Source organism: Talaromyces stipitatus, genomic scaffold (assembly GCF_000003125.1).
Source record: "Talaromyces stipitatus ATCC 10500 scf_1105507295527 genomic scaffold, whole genome shotgun sequence".
In the NCBI taxonomy this organism is placed as follows: Eukaryota; Fungi; Ascomycota; class Eurotiomycetes; order Eurotiales; family Trichocomaceae; genus Talaromyces; species Talaromyces stipitatus.
Genome location: NW_002990114.1, coordinates 537,573 through 550,929, shown reverse-complemented (window position 1 = coordinate 550,929; position 13,357 = coordinate 537,573). Strand labels below are relative to the sequence as shown.

The 13,357-nt window shown below is 45.5% G+C and overlaps 4 protein-coding genes across 4 annotated transcripts; 1 reads left to right on the top strand and 3 right to left on the bottom strand.

Moving 5' to 3' along the window:
- Nucleotides 1-1,549: 1,549 nt before the first annotated feature.
- Nucleotides 1,550-2,694, bottom strand: TSTA_082490 (uncharacterized protein; the record flags this gene model as incomplete). The annotated part of the gene is made up of 2 exons (XM_002477934.1): nt 1,550-2,190; nt 2,364-2,694. The coding sequence occupies 2 exons, from the start codon at nt 2,692-2,694 to the stop codon at nt 1,550-1,552; spliced, it is 972 nt and encodes a 323-aa protein (XP_002477979.1).
- A 1,252-nt stretch (nt 2,695-3,946) lies between these two features.
- On the bottom strand, nt 3,947-6,993 carry TSTA_082480 (lipase/esterase family protein; the record flags this gene model as incomplete). The annotated part of the gene is made up of 4 exons (XM_002477933.1): nt 3,947-6,083; nt 6,131-6,272; nt 6,443-6,848; nt 6,925-6,993. 4 exons carry the CDS (start codon nt 6,991-6,993, stop codon nt 3,947-3,949), a joined length of 2,754 nt encoding a protein of 917 aa, XP_002477978.1.
- Nucleotides 6,994-7,667: 674 nt separating this feature from the next.
- TSTA_082470 (zinc alcohol dehydrogenase, putative) lies at nt 7,668-8,817 on the top strand (the record flags this gene model as incomplete). Its single annotated transcript, XM_002477932.1, has 2 exons — nt 7,668-8,664; nt 8,765-8,817. The coding sequence occupies 2 exons, from the start codon at nt 7,668-7,670 to the stop codon at nt 8,815-8,817; spliced, it is 1,050 nt and encodes a 349-aa protein (XP_002477977.1).
- Nucleotides 8,818-9,098: 281 nt separating this feature from the next.
- On the bottom strand, nt 9,099-11,044 carry TSTA_082460 (siderochrome-iron transporter, putative; the record flags this gene model as incomplete). The annotated part of the gene is made up of 3 exons (XM_002477931.1): nt 9,099-10,033; nt 10,095-10,708; nt 10,764-11,044. 3 exons carry the CDS (start codon nt 11,042-11,044, stop codon nt 9,099-9,101), a joined length of 1,830 nt encoding a protein of 609 aa, XP_002477976.1.
- Nucleotides 11,045-13,357: the final 2,313 nt, after the last annotated feature.

Genomic DNA, 13,357 nt, shown 5'->3' with positions numbered 1-13,357 from the left:
ATTATATTAACCTGATTAATCGTATAAACTGAGGACCTATGAATTCCTGCTTGCGGTTGGCCTTTTCATGTCACGCAAGGCGTGCTACCCACTCCTGTTGTCGACATATAGAGGTTGAATAACTACTAAGAGAGGCAGTACGCAGATGACTTGCAAAAATGTTATTCATTAGAAACCTCAACTAAGGAATGAGCTTACGATAAAAATGAGAGTGGCTCTCCAATAAAGAGAACGCTGACTCAAGATCGAGATCTGAATGCAGGATTTCGATGGATTTGGAAATAGCTAGTAGTGAAAACAATGTGGTAAAATCGACCGAGATATTCTAAGGAAGACATTTGATAGGTTATGAAGAGTGGCGCGGGAGAATACCTGATCGTTTAGCTAATGATAAAAATGAATGAGAGAATGAGAGTGATCCTCCAATAAAGAGAACGCTGACTCAAGCTCAAGGTCTGCACGCAGGATTTCGACGGATCTGAAATCGCTAGTATTGAAAACAACATGGTAAAGTCGACCCAGGTATTCTAAGAAGACATTGGTTTGGCTGTATAGGCTGTGAAAAAGAGTGACGTGGTAGAATACCTGATCGTTTTTTGAAAGGACGTTTGTTTATGCAATTCAAGACAATCCACTGGTTCATATTGCACTTCTGCACTAGAGGGTAGTACTGTCCCCCGGGCGCGAATCGAGTCAGATGCTCTGAGATCCGATCATTGTCCCTCAAGAGTTCAATACCCCATGTCATATCTAGTATGAAGAAATCAAGATTGCCACTTTGAGTTTTGTGACTAATCGCAAATTCTGGTGATACAACCATACGACCCTTCAAAACATCGTCAATACAGCGCTAGAACTCCTTACCGTACTGATCCTCTAGTGGTGATATATCACGGTTGATAGATCGTTCGGGTTCCGAGAGTTGGAGGGGACTAAATCTTCTCACTACCTCCTCAGCGAGATGTAGCGGAGATTGGTATGGCAATGGCTGTGTATCACCATATGCCGGAGTAAACACACAAGCGCAAAACCTACACTATTATATTAGAAGCAAAATAAAATACTTCAGAGACCATCAAATTACCATTTGTGAAATTCTGTAGCGAAAACGTATTAGGTGTCGTCTCCTCCAATGCGTTGTGCATGCAGCCAACCATTGCTCCATATATATTGAAGCGCCTGCGCTTCTGGACTTCCCTGAGCAAACGATGACTGGATGAGTCCGTTACTTGATATGATGGCTTGTTTAAGAACCCTAGCGACAACAGGGTCCTGCAAATGGCGGCTTCTAGGGAGGCCTCTTGAAAATGGAGAACCACTGATCATTCTGAACAACTCAACAGGGTCTCTGAAAACAACGTCGGTAATTGTTTTCCAGTGAAGATCAGAATGTCTATATGGACGAAGGCTCTAATATAGGAAGCATCAAGATAGATACGTCAACTAATCGGTGCTGAATAAATAGCTTGAAACTCAGGATAAAACGTACCATTGACCATCCTAGAATATCGCAGAATGATGTGATCAGTCCTACATGGCCTTGGGTGACCTACCAGACACCATGCTTAAAATCTTCTGTTATAGATCCAGTGAAAACTGACGAGTGGCGGCTCTTCATGAAATCTCCGATAAGTTTCATGCTTTCGCCTTCACCCAGAAGCAGACCAACCGGATTGTAGTCCGGAACCACAGAATAGTCGGGATTTAGGGATATCTGTTGCGCTGGATCGAACGTCATTGGGGTTTTTCTGAATGTTGGCTTATCGAATCCTTCATATATGCTATCTGGGGATCCGTAAGAAGTAAAGAGCAGGATTCGACAATTCGAACTTGTGTCAAGATCCTTGAAAAGTCCAGCCCACAACTCAGTATCCTGATAAGATTCTTGAGCTTCGTCGAGAAATAAATAACCAGAATGACTTATCCATTCAAAGCCATTTATCCCCGTCTGTTCCTCCAAGTATTTAGCCCATCCACTGGCATCCTTAACGCGTTGGTATTCCCAACCAATCAGAACATAAATTGGTTTATGGTCCTCTTTATTTTTCAAAAGATGCTTGGTCATAAGTTTCATCAAAGTAGTCTTGCCTGAAGCGGGGGTACCGTTTATCCTGACTATGGGGAATCTTATCAGGCATACGAAAATTTCCTCCACAAGCTCTGTACGCTCAGCGATGGGAAATACAAGACCTATATGCATTAGTTTTATTCTAGGGCACATCTCAATAAACAGTTACTCACTTGGTTCTTTAAAGATCCGCGCTGGGAGGACTTTCGTAGTGGCTGGTGTGACCGTAGGCTCTTGTGTGGCTGTAGGGCGGCAAAATTAGACGCAGCGTATATCAATAGGAAGAGTAACTTACCATAGTCTTCGTGGTCAGCCATAGCATGTCCACAACCACAGTTTTGGACTTCATTAGGAAAGACTGTGACGCAGGTCCCCTGTCGGCAGGAGCAGTACTTCCAACTGCAGGGTCCCATGGTCACGCGGATACGCAACGGTCTCTGGGCCGAAGAAAAGTTCCAGCAACTATGTTTCTCGCAATCGGAGGGTAAATAGTCAGAGTGCGAAGTGAAAGGGCGTGAGGAAGAGGAAGAGGAAGAAAAGGAAGCGGAAGACGGTGAGCGGAGGGAAGGAGATATCGTGGACGAAGGTGGTGGAAATGAGGGGTTTGAGATCAATGGGTCTGCCATTGTTGTGTGGGAAATCCTTGAGATATCTTCAAATCCCTTAATCCTGAGCATTCAAAATCACAAATCACTCTATCTTGAGAGCAGATAGCAGTAATCTCAACTTCGTTTTGGCAAGTCTCGCGGATTGTTAGTATTGTATCTAGGTTCATCTTCATTTCAGAGTGTATGTATGTTTCTCCAACAGGATATTGATTCTTACAATACTGTCATTCCAGTTCAAGGCTTACTAAGGGCGATGAGAAGGAAAAGCGAGGAGTCGAGGTTGGCTGCGATGAGATCACCATGTTGGAACCAAAATCACGTGACTAGCAGAATACAGAAGGAGTACTACGGAACGGTTCGCAAATACCACAAAAATACCAGAATTCCTTTAGCGTCATTTTTGGTGAAATGGTATTACGTTTAAGTTCCGACACACCAGGTCTGTCACATGACTTACCAACATGTAATTACAAGTAACAATTACAGATGGGGGACTGTTTAAATAGATTAGGAAGGCGGTAAAAAATCCGACTCCACACCTTGTTACCTCACAAAACAGTTGCTGTTATCCTAGGTGACAACTCTTTTAGGAAGGCGCACGAGCCCAACAAACCTCGACGCAAGAAATATCCTCGCGTGCACCTAGCACTATGTTGATATCAGGAAGAGGCGTGAGGCTCAATAAGGAGAAAGTTGCAATTTTCAACAACTATCTAGAGCTTCAGTAAGAATAGCTTCAAGGCAGCAGTAAGGAGCACTTTTAGCAAGGTGTCTCCCAAAGGCTTGAAGCTGCAACTAGACGTCACTACAGATGGAAATCATGCTGTCGAACTGTTACCACCGAGGTCAAGCGGCAACGTGACTCTATATCGCCGAGACCTGCCTTGCACAGCCGAGATGCGTCTTTTCACTGTACCAGACTTAGAGTCTAGTCTCCAATTTCCACCTCTTGTTTATATTTTCCGGTTCTCAGGATCCTATATGAGACGTTAAAGCGGCGGCTTCCCACTAGGAGTTACGGGTGGAAATGACGCTGTAAGAGGCCTCAGTAGCGGTCATTTTCAGAGTCGATTTTACAGGTCCTCATATTCTAGCTGTAATTTTACTTAATGAAAAGAAACGAGTATCATCGACGATGCATGTACACAATTTCAGATAAACATCAGAATCGCAAGACTAACAGCTACTCGCTAGGGGATATCGTGTAAATTAATCCAAAAAACGAAATTAGAAATGTGCATGGACGAACGAATTCGAACGTGGGGATATATCAAGACTGAATCTCTTCAGCAGTCACAAACTCCTCCCGATCAGGCATCTGAGGTCTCTCCTCCTTCTCCGAGAATGGAAACGCCTCTTTAGCCTCATATGCGCTAGCGTTGGGTGTTTCTCCGTTGGTAGTGTCGCATTCGGCATGTGGCGAAACTTCGTCTACTGTGCTCGATCTCGTCTGAATTTCAACTTCGCTCTTTTCGGCATCGTGCTCTTGCTCCTTTTTCAAAATATAAGGAACATGTCGAAGAGCGATTGTACTAGCGTTTGATTCGTTCATCGTGAAATCCGGCGCGGCATCCGTGGTTATTATGCTCGGAGTATAAGGCCCACTGTCGGATATCGTAGCCGTGGCACTGCCGTTTTGTTCGCTTAATGATAGAGAGTGCAGGTCAGAAGATTTCATGGTTGATGCATCTGTCGTGGTGAGAACACCGTCAGCGTTGAGGAGTGTCATTGTACTTGCGTTGTCCGTTGTTTTATTTCCAGATTGGGAATCGTCATTGGTATCAACTCCAGGAATCAGTATCACAGGTGTAGATGTGCCTGACCTCAATGCTGGGTGTGAAGAATGATCGACCTCGAGTTCCTTCGCTTGGCCGGCATCACTGACAATCCGTGATCGATTCCTAGGTCGACTTCGAGAACGTTCATCCGCAGGGGGAGGAGCCAATTTACCACGATCTGGTTTTGAGATGCTTCTCTTTCGTGATGTCCTCGTCTTCTGCGCGACGATGTCCGTATCACCCTGACCCTCCTTACCTTCCGATGGTACATTGCTGACATGCGGGATAGTGTCTTCCTTTGCTTCCCTTGTGATAATCTCCTTGTCGTGTTTACTACCAAGAAGGGACCACATCATCATACCGTAGCTCTTGCGTACTTTGGCAGGAGCAAGATCCTCCTCCATACGTCTACTAGCCATAGAGCATGCAGGAGGAAGTTCACCATCAAATCCAAGATATCCCTTTTCAAATTCTTTGAGCCGACGACGTTGGACGGTAAGTTTCTCCTTCGCAAACCGCTCGTCCCACGCTTTCTTCGCGCTCAACCATTTCTTGACGATTGGAGGATTTAAGGCGCCGACTTTTTCACGCGGTTGTTGAAGAGCTGGCAAGGAGGAAGGTGGATCTAGATGGTATACCATGCCGTGTCTATCAACTCTTTGTCGGATCATGTGTTTTCGGAAAGGTGGCAAGGGGTCTCCTGCTACTCCTACAGATGCTGTCGGCTCTTCATTGTCCGAGGTTGAAGACGATTCACTCGAGATGGAAGAAGCGTCATCTTCAGGAATATCAATGTCCTCGTGTTGAGCATGTGCCAAAGCCCATGCACCGAATTGTGCAATTGATCGATACATGAACTTCGCCGGTCTTGTCCAACTCAAAGTAGGAGCCACATGGCATAGATCATCCCAGACTTGTAACTGTACGTTCGTTGGTCCATACTTGTGTATTATCGTTCTATCAGGATCATGTTCGTCCAGAAAGATATCAGCCGGAAGGTAAGCCATTGGGTCTGCTGCCTTGTGTGCCAGGTAGATCTGCTCATCCCGAAGCAGTTCCCCACCACCAGTCAATATCAGCAATGGCGGCAAACCGCCAAGAGAAGGTTGCAACACCGGTGATACTAGTGGATGCGTCAGCATCTGATTCGGAGCATACATTTGAATCTGATCCTTGATTTCAACGACGGTATTGTCTTCCATTTGCACGACCACATTGTCTGCTTGAATCGTTCCGATATCCGCCGTTGTGACTCGATCAATACCAGTGTGCAGGCCAGGATATGTATGGTCGGCGGTTTTGATATCTCCTTCTCGCACGGCAAATCCTTGAATTGCAGTTTGTTGGTCATCGTTTGTCTTCTGGGCTCCATTTGTTTGTTGATGATTCTCGACTTTGTGATTCAGTGCCTCTTTGTTATGGGCATCCTGATACATATATGCCAAATCGTCCGAGTTCGGTGGTGGCCAGCTGCGGGAAGGACGATGCATAAAGCCATGCTCGGGGATGTAATCCAGGTTGCTTGCTTTTGCGACAGATGGAAAGGAGTGTGTCAGGTCTGCCCATGGAGAGATGAGAATCGCGCCGGCGGGTAGTGGAATACCCTGGTCACGAAGGATGACTAGCATACTAGTACCGTTAGATAATTTTACATGAAAAGAATCAAGAGAACTTACGCAAGGACCATGCCACCACCAGCGGAGTCACCAGCCAAAATGATCTCTGTTGGGTCTTGCATAGTGAGTAGATAAAGATATGCTGCCAGGCAGTCTTGCAATCCACAAGGAAATGGAAATTGCGGCGATAAACGATATGCAGCTATACCATCAGTTAGGTGAGCTTATCGATCTTCAGCGTTCGAAAGAGTACTTACTACATACAAGTTAGTAATCAGTCATATGAGTTGGGAACAATCACATACCGAGCAAAAACACGAGCCTTGAGTTTCCGCGCATGGCGCTGCATCTGATACCTATGCGTCTCCAAACTACCGAAAAAGTACGCACCACCGTGCACATACAACATGACCCGCTTACAATGCCCGTTCGCTTGTCTCCTCGCCCGATAGTCGCTCTTCATCTCAATCCATTCGCATTTTAAGTCTCCCTGCTGAACGCGCCATTGCCACCATGTCTTTCCCCCAACGCGTTTAATTCCCCTCTCACCCAATTGCGCATTGACGTGATCAGCGGCTTTGGATAGGTGTTCGTTTGGGACAACTTGTTCCTTGACTTTGACCCATGTCGGTGATGGAATTTTTTGCGCGGTGAATGACTGTAAATCCTCAACGGTATGATGCGCAGCATGTTTTAGAAATGCTCGGACGACATTGAGACCTTCATCGTAGGATATGTGAGCGGTGGGTTTTAGGTGTCGGGTTTTTCTGTCGAGGTACTATATCCCGTTAGTTAGATATGCTGCAACCTCGCAACCTCTCAATCGATCAAACTATCAGGAAGAGGAAACTCACATGAGAAAACCATGTCGATAATACTGTCGGGATCACACTGACCCCGACGCAAGCTGTAGTCAGAGGCATGTCGCGATTGCTCCTAGCGAAGACCAGATGCGCTAGGTATCATGCGATGTTGTAAGATGAGAAAATCTTATACAGATAGCGTATGTTGAACAGCACAATCAAAATATGTAAGTACAATATCACATAGCAAACATATATAAGCATAAATCCATGCTAGACATGGGAGAAAGAGGAGTTCGTCTGCTGGTAGAAGATCCTGGAGATCTTTTGAGGGGGTTCACGAACATGATGTCATTGTGTACCTCGGTCCTCCTGGGAAAGCGCGCTAAGCTTTTTGGAGGAGGCTTGTGCATTTGTGCCTTGTGGCCTGAACCCATTACATCAGCAAAATTCATCAAGAACATCTGTTTCCTTTTGTGTAGACATATATAGTAAGGACTTTATCCTCTGAATAATCACGAAAGAAGAGGACTTGAGAGAGTTGCATCGTGTTTATAACTTCTCGTACTTAGCCGATCGATCTCAGGTGGTCCGTGCATACGTCTCCATCTCTTTGATTGGAGTCTCACCTCTGTATCATATCAACTCAAGCCAGCCAGTGACTTAACATACATCGACTTCTATGAGTTACTCGAATCCCTCTCTCAGTATACCATACCTCTTTCTTCTCTGTGAATCTCCGATTTACACTTGTGGCTATCATGACCAATAACACCTCCACAATCCCTTCCATTATGTCCGCCTGGCTTTGGACCAGCACAACCGGCGGCCTGGAAAAAAACCTCTCCAAATCAGACACGGCCTACCGACCAGGCCAATCATTAAGACCCCATGAAGTTCTCATCAGAGTCTTCGCCACGTCCCTCAATCCAGCAGACTACAAAGTCCCCGAGGGATTGGGTCTACTATATAAATGCGTAGTCTCAACGCCGGCATCGCCGGGTATGGATTTCAGTGGACGAGTGATTGCCACTGGTTCCAAGGTTACGAATGTTAAACTAGGGCAGGTCGTTTTTGGATGTTTGCCTTTACCGCGACAGCATGGTGCGTTGGCGGAGTATACTGTTGCTGATGGGCGATTGGTTGTTCCTGTTCCTGAGGGGGTGGATGTGATTGATGCCGCGACGGTGGGTATAGCGGGTCAGACTGCCATACAAGTTATCAAGGACCGAGTCCAAGCCGGCGATCACGTATTCATTAACGGCGGTTCTGGTGGTGTCGGTACCTATGCAATCCAAATCGCAAAAGCGTTGGGTTGTCATGTTACAGCCACATGTTCCACGCGCAACGCTTCGCTTTTAAAAGACATTGGTGCCGATGAAGTCCTCGACTATACTTCAGTCGATGTGGTCGACTACCTCCGCAAACGAGGACCCTTATTCAGTCTAGCCCTAGACATGATCGGAAAACCCGACAATCTCTACCGTGAAAGCCACAATTTCCTACTTCCCGGCAAAATCTTCGCACAGGTTGGGAATGAGTCTCATTTTTCCACTGTAGGGCGCTTCGTCACTCCGCGGGTGCTAGGTGGCGGACAGCGACCGTATCAATTAGTTTTCTTCAAGAATCGGTTTGAAGATCTGAAACAGATTGCGGATTGGATGCGTGAGGGTAGAGTGAAGCCGGTTATTGATAGTGTGTTTGAATTTGATGATGCTGTCAAAGCATTTGAGAAGTTGAGGTCGAATAGGGCTAGGGGAAAGGTTGTTGTTAGGGTTGCATCTGACGAGAGTGGGCCGTGATACGCAAGATTTAGGTCTTGATATATGTGTTTTATTATCATGGTCACGCCGAGATATTTCTAATGAAATGATATTCATGTCCTGTACAGGTCTCGAAGTTCATGGATACATCCCTGACAGCTTGTGGCACTCACATGAGTAAGGTTGCAGGAATGTGTTGTGCAACCCCATGTCAATGCTTAATTGAACCTACTTATAATGGTCTGTAGGCCGTCCACTTTATTCATGGTGGCCATGTATGCTTGATACAGGATGGGAATCTGATCAATGGATAGTATTACATGATTGTTTCATTCAACAATAATCTAGTTCATTAGCGAGGTCGCATTATTTTGATGTGTGCATGTATATCAGGAATATGACACGATCTATACAACATGGTTCCTGATTCCACTCAACTATCCAAACCAACAGAAGATAAACCTAAAAAAGAGTTCCCTTGTTCTGTTTTTTGTCAACACGGTAGTTCTTCCACATTCCAACTGCAGGAATCAACAAGACAGCTACACAAGTAGCAGCAATAGCGCCGTATTTCTGACTGTACCCCCAGGCGTAATCGATAGCATCGCGTGTTGGACTTCCGACAGGGTACAGGATCTGGCTTGCATATCCACCGAGATAAATGGATGTAGCATTGACTTTTTCATCCTCCGGCAGAGCCTGGAGAAGACCCGCTGGGAATGTGCGAGCGTATATGGCACTAGAAACGGCCGATCCAATAGATGCACCAATACTACTGGCGAGCCCAATGAGTGAGAGCATCATGGGCACACCCATGCGATCAGAGGCCGCCATAACAGCCATGTCTTCACCAATGACCAGAGTACCACCAGAGAAAGCGATAAAGATTTGGCACATGATAACATAGTTGATAGATCCATCTTGGCCGCGGAAGTGAATCATTAAGCCTGCCCCGAGCAGTAAAAGTGGGATTCCGAAAAAGAAACAGGCCTTTTTGAATTCCTTTGTGTATCGGACGTACACACCGAAAACGGGACCCCAAAAGCACGATCCGACGTTGTAGATCTGTGTCATGTAGCCGGTCATGGAAATATCAAGGTTGTACACCACCATAACAAAGTAGTAGTAGTACAAGTCCCAGCAGTAGAAGGAAAAGTTAACAGTCGCGGCGCAGATACACGCACCGAGGACGGTGCGGTTCTTGAATAGTTCCCAGCGGATGAATTGCGTTCGCGCAAAGTATGCTTCCCAGACAGCAAAGACAGGGAATAGCAATACTCCGAAAACAACCATGGCAATAAAAGCGGCGCTATCGTACGTGATGCGGTTGGATGTCTCCAGACTGAATGGGAGTAAGAACAGAACAAACGCTGCCATGAGAATGAAGGCGCCCACCACTAGCAGGGATATATTAGCGTGGATTCTCGATGCCCGAGGACATCCGTGGATGAAACGTACCGTCAAACTCGTGAAAATAATGATAAATTGACTGCATTGCCGTACGACCGCTATCCTCTCTTTTGAACAGACCTAGTTTCGCAGCTTTGCGCTCGTAGAACTTGAACACAATTGCCAATGGGACAAATACAAAAGGCATGATGATGGCAAATACGCCGTAACCCCATCTCCATCCGCTGGTTCTAACAAAAGACTGAGCAGCCAATGAGCCAGTGAATGCCGTGCAAATGAAAGGGGTGCTGGCGAATCCAAAGGCAAAAGCACGGTTACGCAAACCTGATGTATCTGCCATGAAGACGTCGAGGATGAGGTAGATGGCATCGTAGCCAATCCAGTACAGCACATAACCAGCTGCATAAGCACTTGGACCGTTGCACGAGGCGAGCAATACGATGCCCAAAACGTAGATGACGACAAAGAATAAAAGGCCTTCAGCACGGCCCACTAGGTTGAGGGTCTTACCGATAGGGAGTTTGAGCACACCACCGATGACGCTAGCTAAGATGCTAGCGGTAGACACAGCAGGGGCTTGAGCAAAGTCGGCATAGGCAATGTAAAGTAGGTTGTTGCCTATAGCTGATTGGAAAGCCAGCATGAAGAAGCAGACCCAAATCCTATCGGGATTAGTTATAGGTTGATGTCATGGACAGAGAGAAAGTAAATGCTCACCATGCATAAACGGCATAAACGGTCTTCTTAGTCCAGATAAGAGCAGTGGCTTCTGCCTTTTGAACACCAATGTCTGCATTGGCAGTGATTTGGTCCGGGTGCTCCTGGATCTCCTTCTCGTTTCGAGCCTTCAAGCTCAAAGTGTCGGAGTCGCTAGTCGGTATATCCTGGGCATGGCCTGGGTATTTCTCATCAGCGGGAACCTCAGTTGTATCGGCCTGGTGTGCAGCAGCGTTGACCCGAGAAGTGTCACGACCACGAATATTGTCCAGAACACCCATGTTGATGGTGAAGGCTGTCCGCTTTTCAGGAACTGCGGAAAAGGACGATCGAAACCAAGCCGATGTAACACACCACGAGAAAAAATTCTTGACGAAAAAAGAGGCTAGTGATGGGACATGCGTTAAGAATATATATACGCAGTACAGCGCATCAGCACTACTCCGTAAGAGGGATAACAGGTCTAGAACGAATGTTCTTCGAGACAAGTTAATACCGAGAGAAGAGAATTCTTTTAGTCTGCAGGCAAGAGGGGAAAATGGCCGGATCAGATAACTTTGTTAGTGTCGAAAGCGGATCTGATAAAAAAGAAAGAATCAACGCAACCATCTAATCAGAGGGCATTCTGATTGGACAATGAAAGCCAACGTTTCATTCCGATTGTCGGCCACGCGGAAAATAGATTACAGTTTGTGTACCATACTGTTTGATACTGCTATACCTATGGGATTATTCAATATTACAGGCGTATGTACAAGGATATGACTCGTATCTGTAATCCCACTGCAAACTGTGGCGCTTCCAAGGCTCAATCTGATAAAAAACACTCCATATGGCCTGGGCACGAGTGATTTTCAGCATGGACTTTGATTGCTGCCAACAATTATCACGCGGTGGATTTGTTGGTCTTTGTCGTATAGAGAATTCTTTGACCTAGCCGGAACAAATCCGGCTCATTGCATTCTTGACAGATTCCTGCTAATTGCTACTGTCCCAATAGCCATCTGATGCGAAGCCTGAGATAGAATTGAATCATTTCTTACCAGATTCTGCGGCGAATGAATTATGTCAATATAAATATACACAATGGATTATATCGCATATCTATCAATTCTACGGATATCCATGCCCAACAAATATGTCGTGACGTCGGATAAAAGTAACCGACTCAGCTTTACGTATGCTCTCACCCGGATGGCTTACACAAAGCTAAAAATTTTTATCAGATTGATTGAAAGTGGGTATTAAGCTTCATTAGGCCGTGGCTTTTTCCATGTGGCTTTTTGAGAACGACTGCGTAAAAGTCAAGGCATTTTTTGTACTCGCCTTGGCCTTAGAAACAGCGTGTTGAATCTATGCGAATCGTTCTTGTCAGGGGCCATCTTATGGATTGTTACACGAGCTTGTGAAGTTGAGGAACGCGTCACGCAAAATATCGGACAGCCCACGGAAAAAGGTTGATCCGCCTGAATGTGGTTGTACTGTAAACATGAGTGGGACGTGGAATTGTATATATTGTGTGTCTGTTGGTTTTACTACGGTCCGTATTACGAAGCATATACGGTAGTAAGGCGCGAGCACGGAGCGGCTTAACAAACCTGACAATATGAAGCTATGTTGATTCCTAATATTGTGACTGATCCCCAAGAGTAGGGGGACCGGGGATAGCTAGCTAGATACCCACGTCGGACTAACTAATATCCGGTGCCGAAACGCGTAGGGTTGATATGTCTATCTAAGGAAAGAAAACTCGGACACAGATGTCCATACAAAAACATAATGCAGATGTCACGGACCTGGATCCACCTAGGATATTCGTTGTACAGATGTGTGTCGAGATACGTTGAAAAGGGTTGAACCACACACATGTTCCACTTAACACGAGTAAACAATGGTAAGGGGAGTATGAAGTATTATAAGAGAGGGTATTCTTAACAAGAGTGAATACAACAAAGGTAGAAGAGATCCCCCATACAGGCACCAGAGCCTGGTGCCTGTACGAGTTAGAATGCCTTGTTGACTCTTACTGTAGTATTAAAGTGACTTATGAAAGAGCAATGAAGAACAAGACTAAATACATGGTAATGAGCGTGTTTATATAGACCAATCCTTCTACCATCCCTATGCGTGCGATGGTGTATCCGTGGAATGCTTGCGGTATATCCAATCGTTGCTCTCCTTGCAATATACCCTTCTTCTACCCTTTTGCCAAGCCTTCTGGTATACCTATGGAAGGCCCTTAATCCTCTCTGGGGAAAAATGTCGGAACTTAAACGTAATAATATTTCACTAAAAAAAACGCCCTTCAAGGGATTCTGGTATTTTTATGGTATTTGCGAACCGTTCCGTAGTTCGACTTCTGTATTGTGTTGGAACTTAGAATGAGCTAAGCCAATTTTGGATAGGAATTGGGAATAGGACAAGATTTGCGTATCAAGAAGTTTCGAGAATTGGCATCATATACCGACACGATATTGAGCATTACAAATCAATTTTATAGCCTATCTCTAGAAACTTTGGTTTGCACAAGTGTCGATTTTTAGTGATATCACTTCTATAGGGGTTTATATATAAAAGCAGGTCTAAGATTCCTA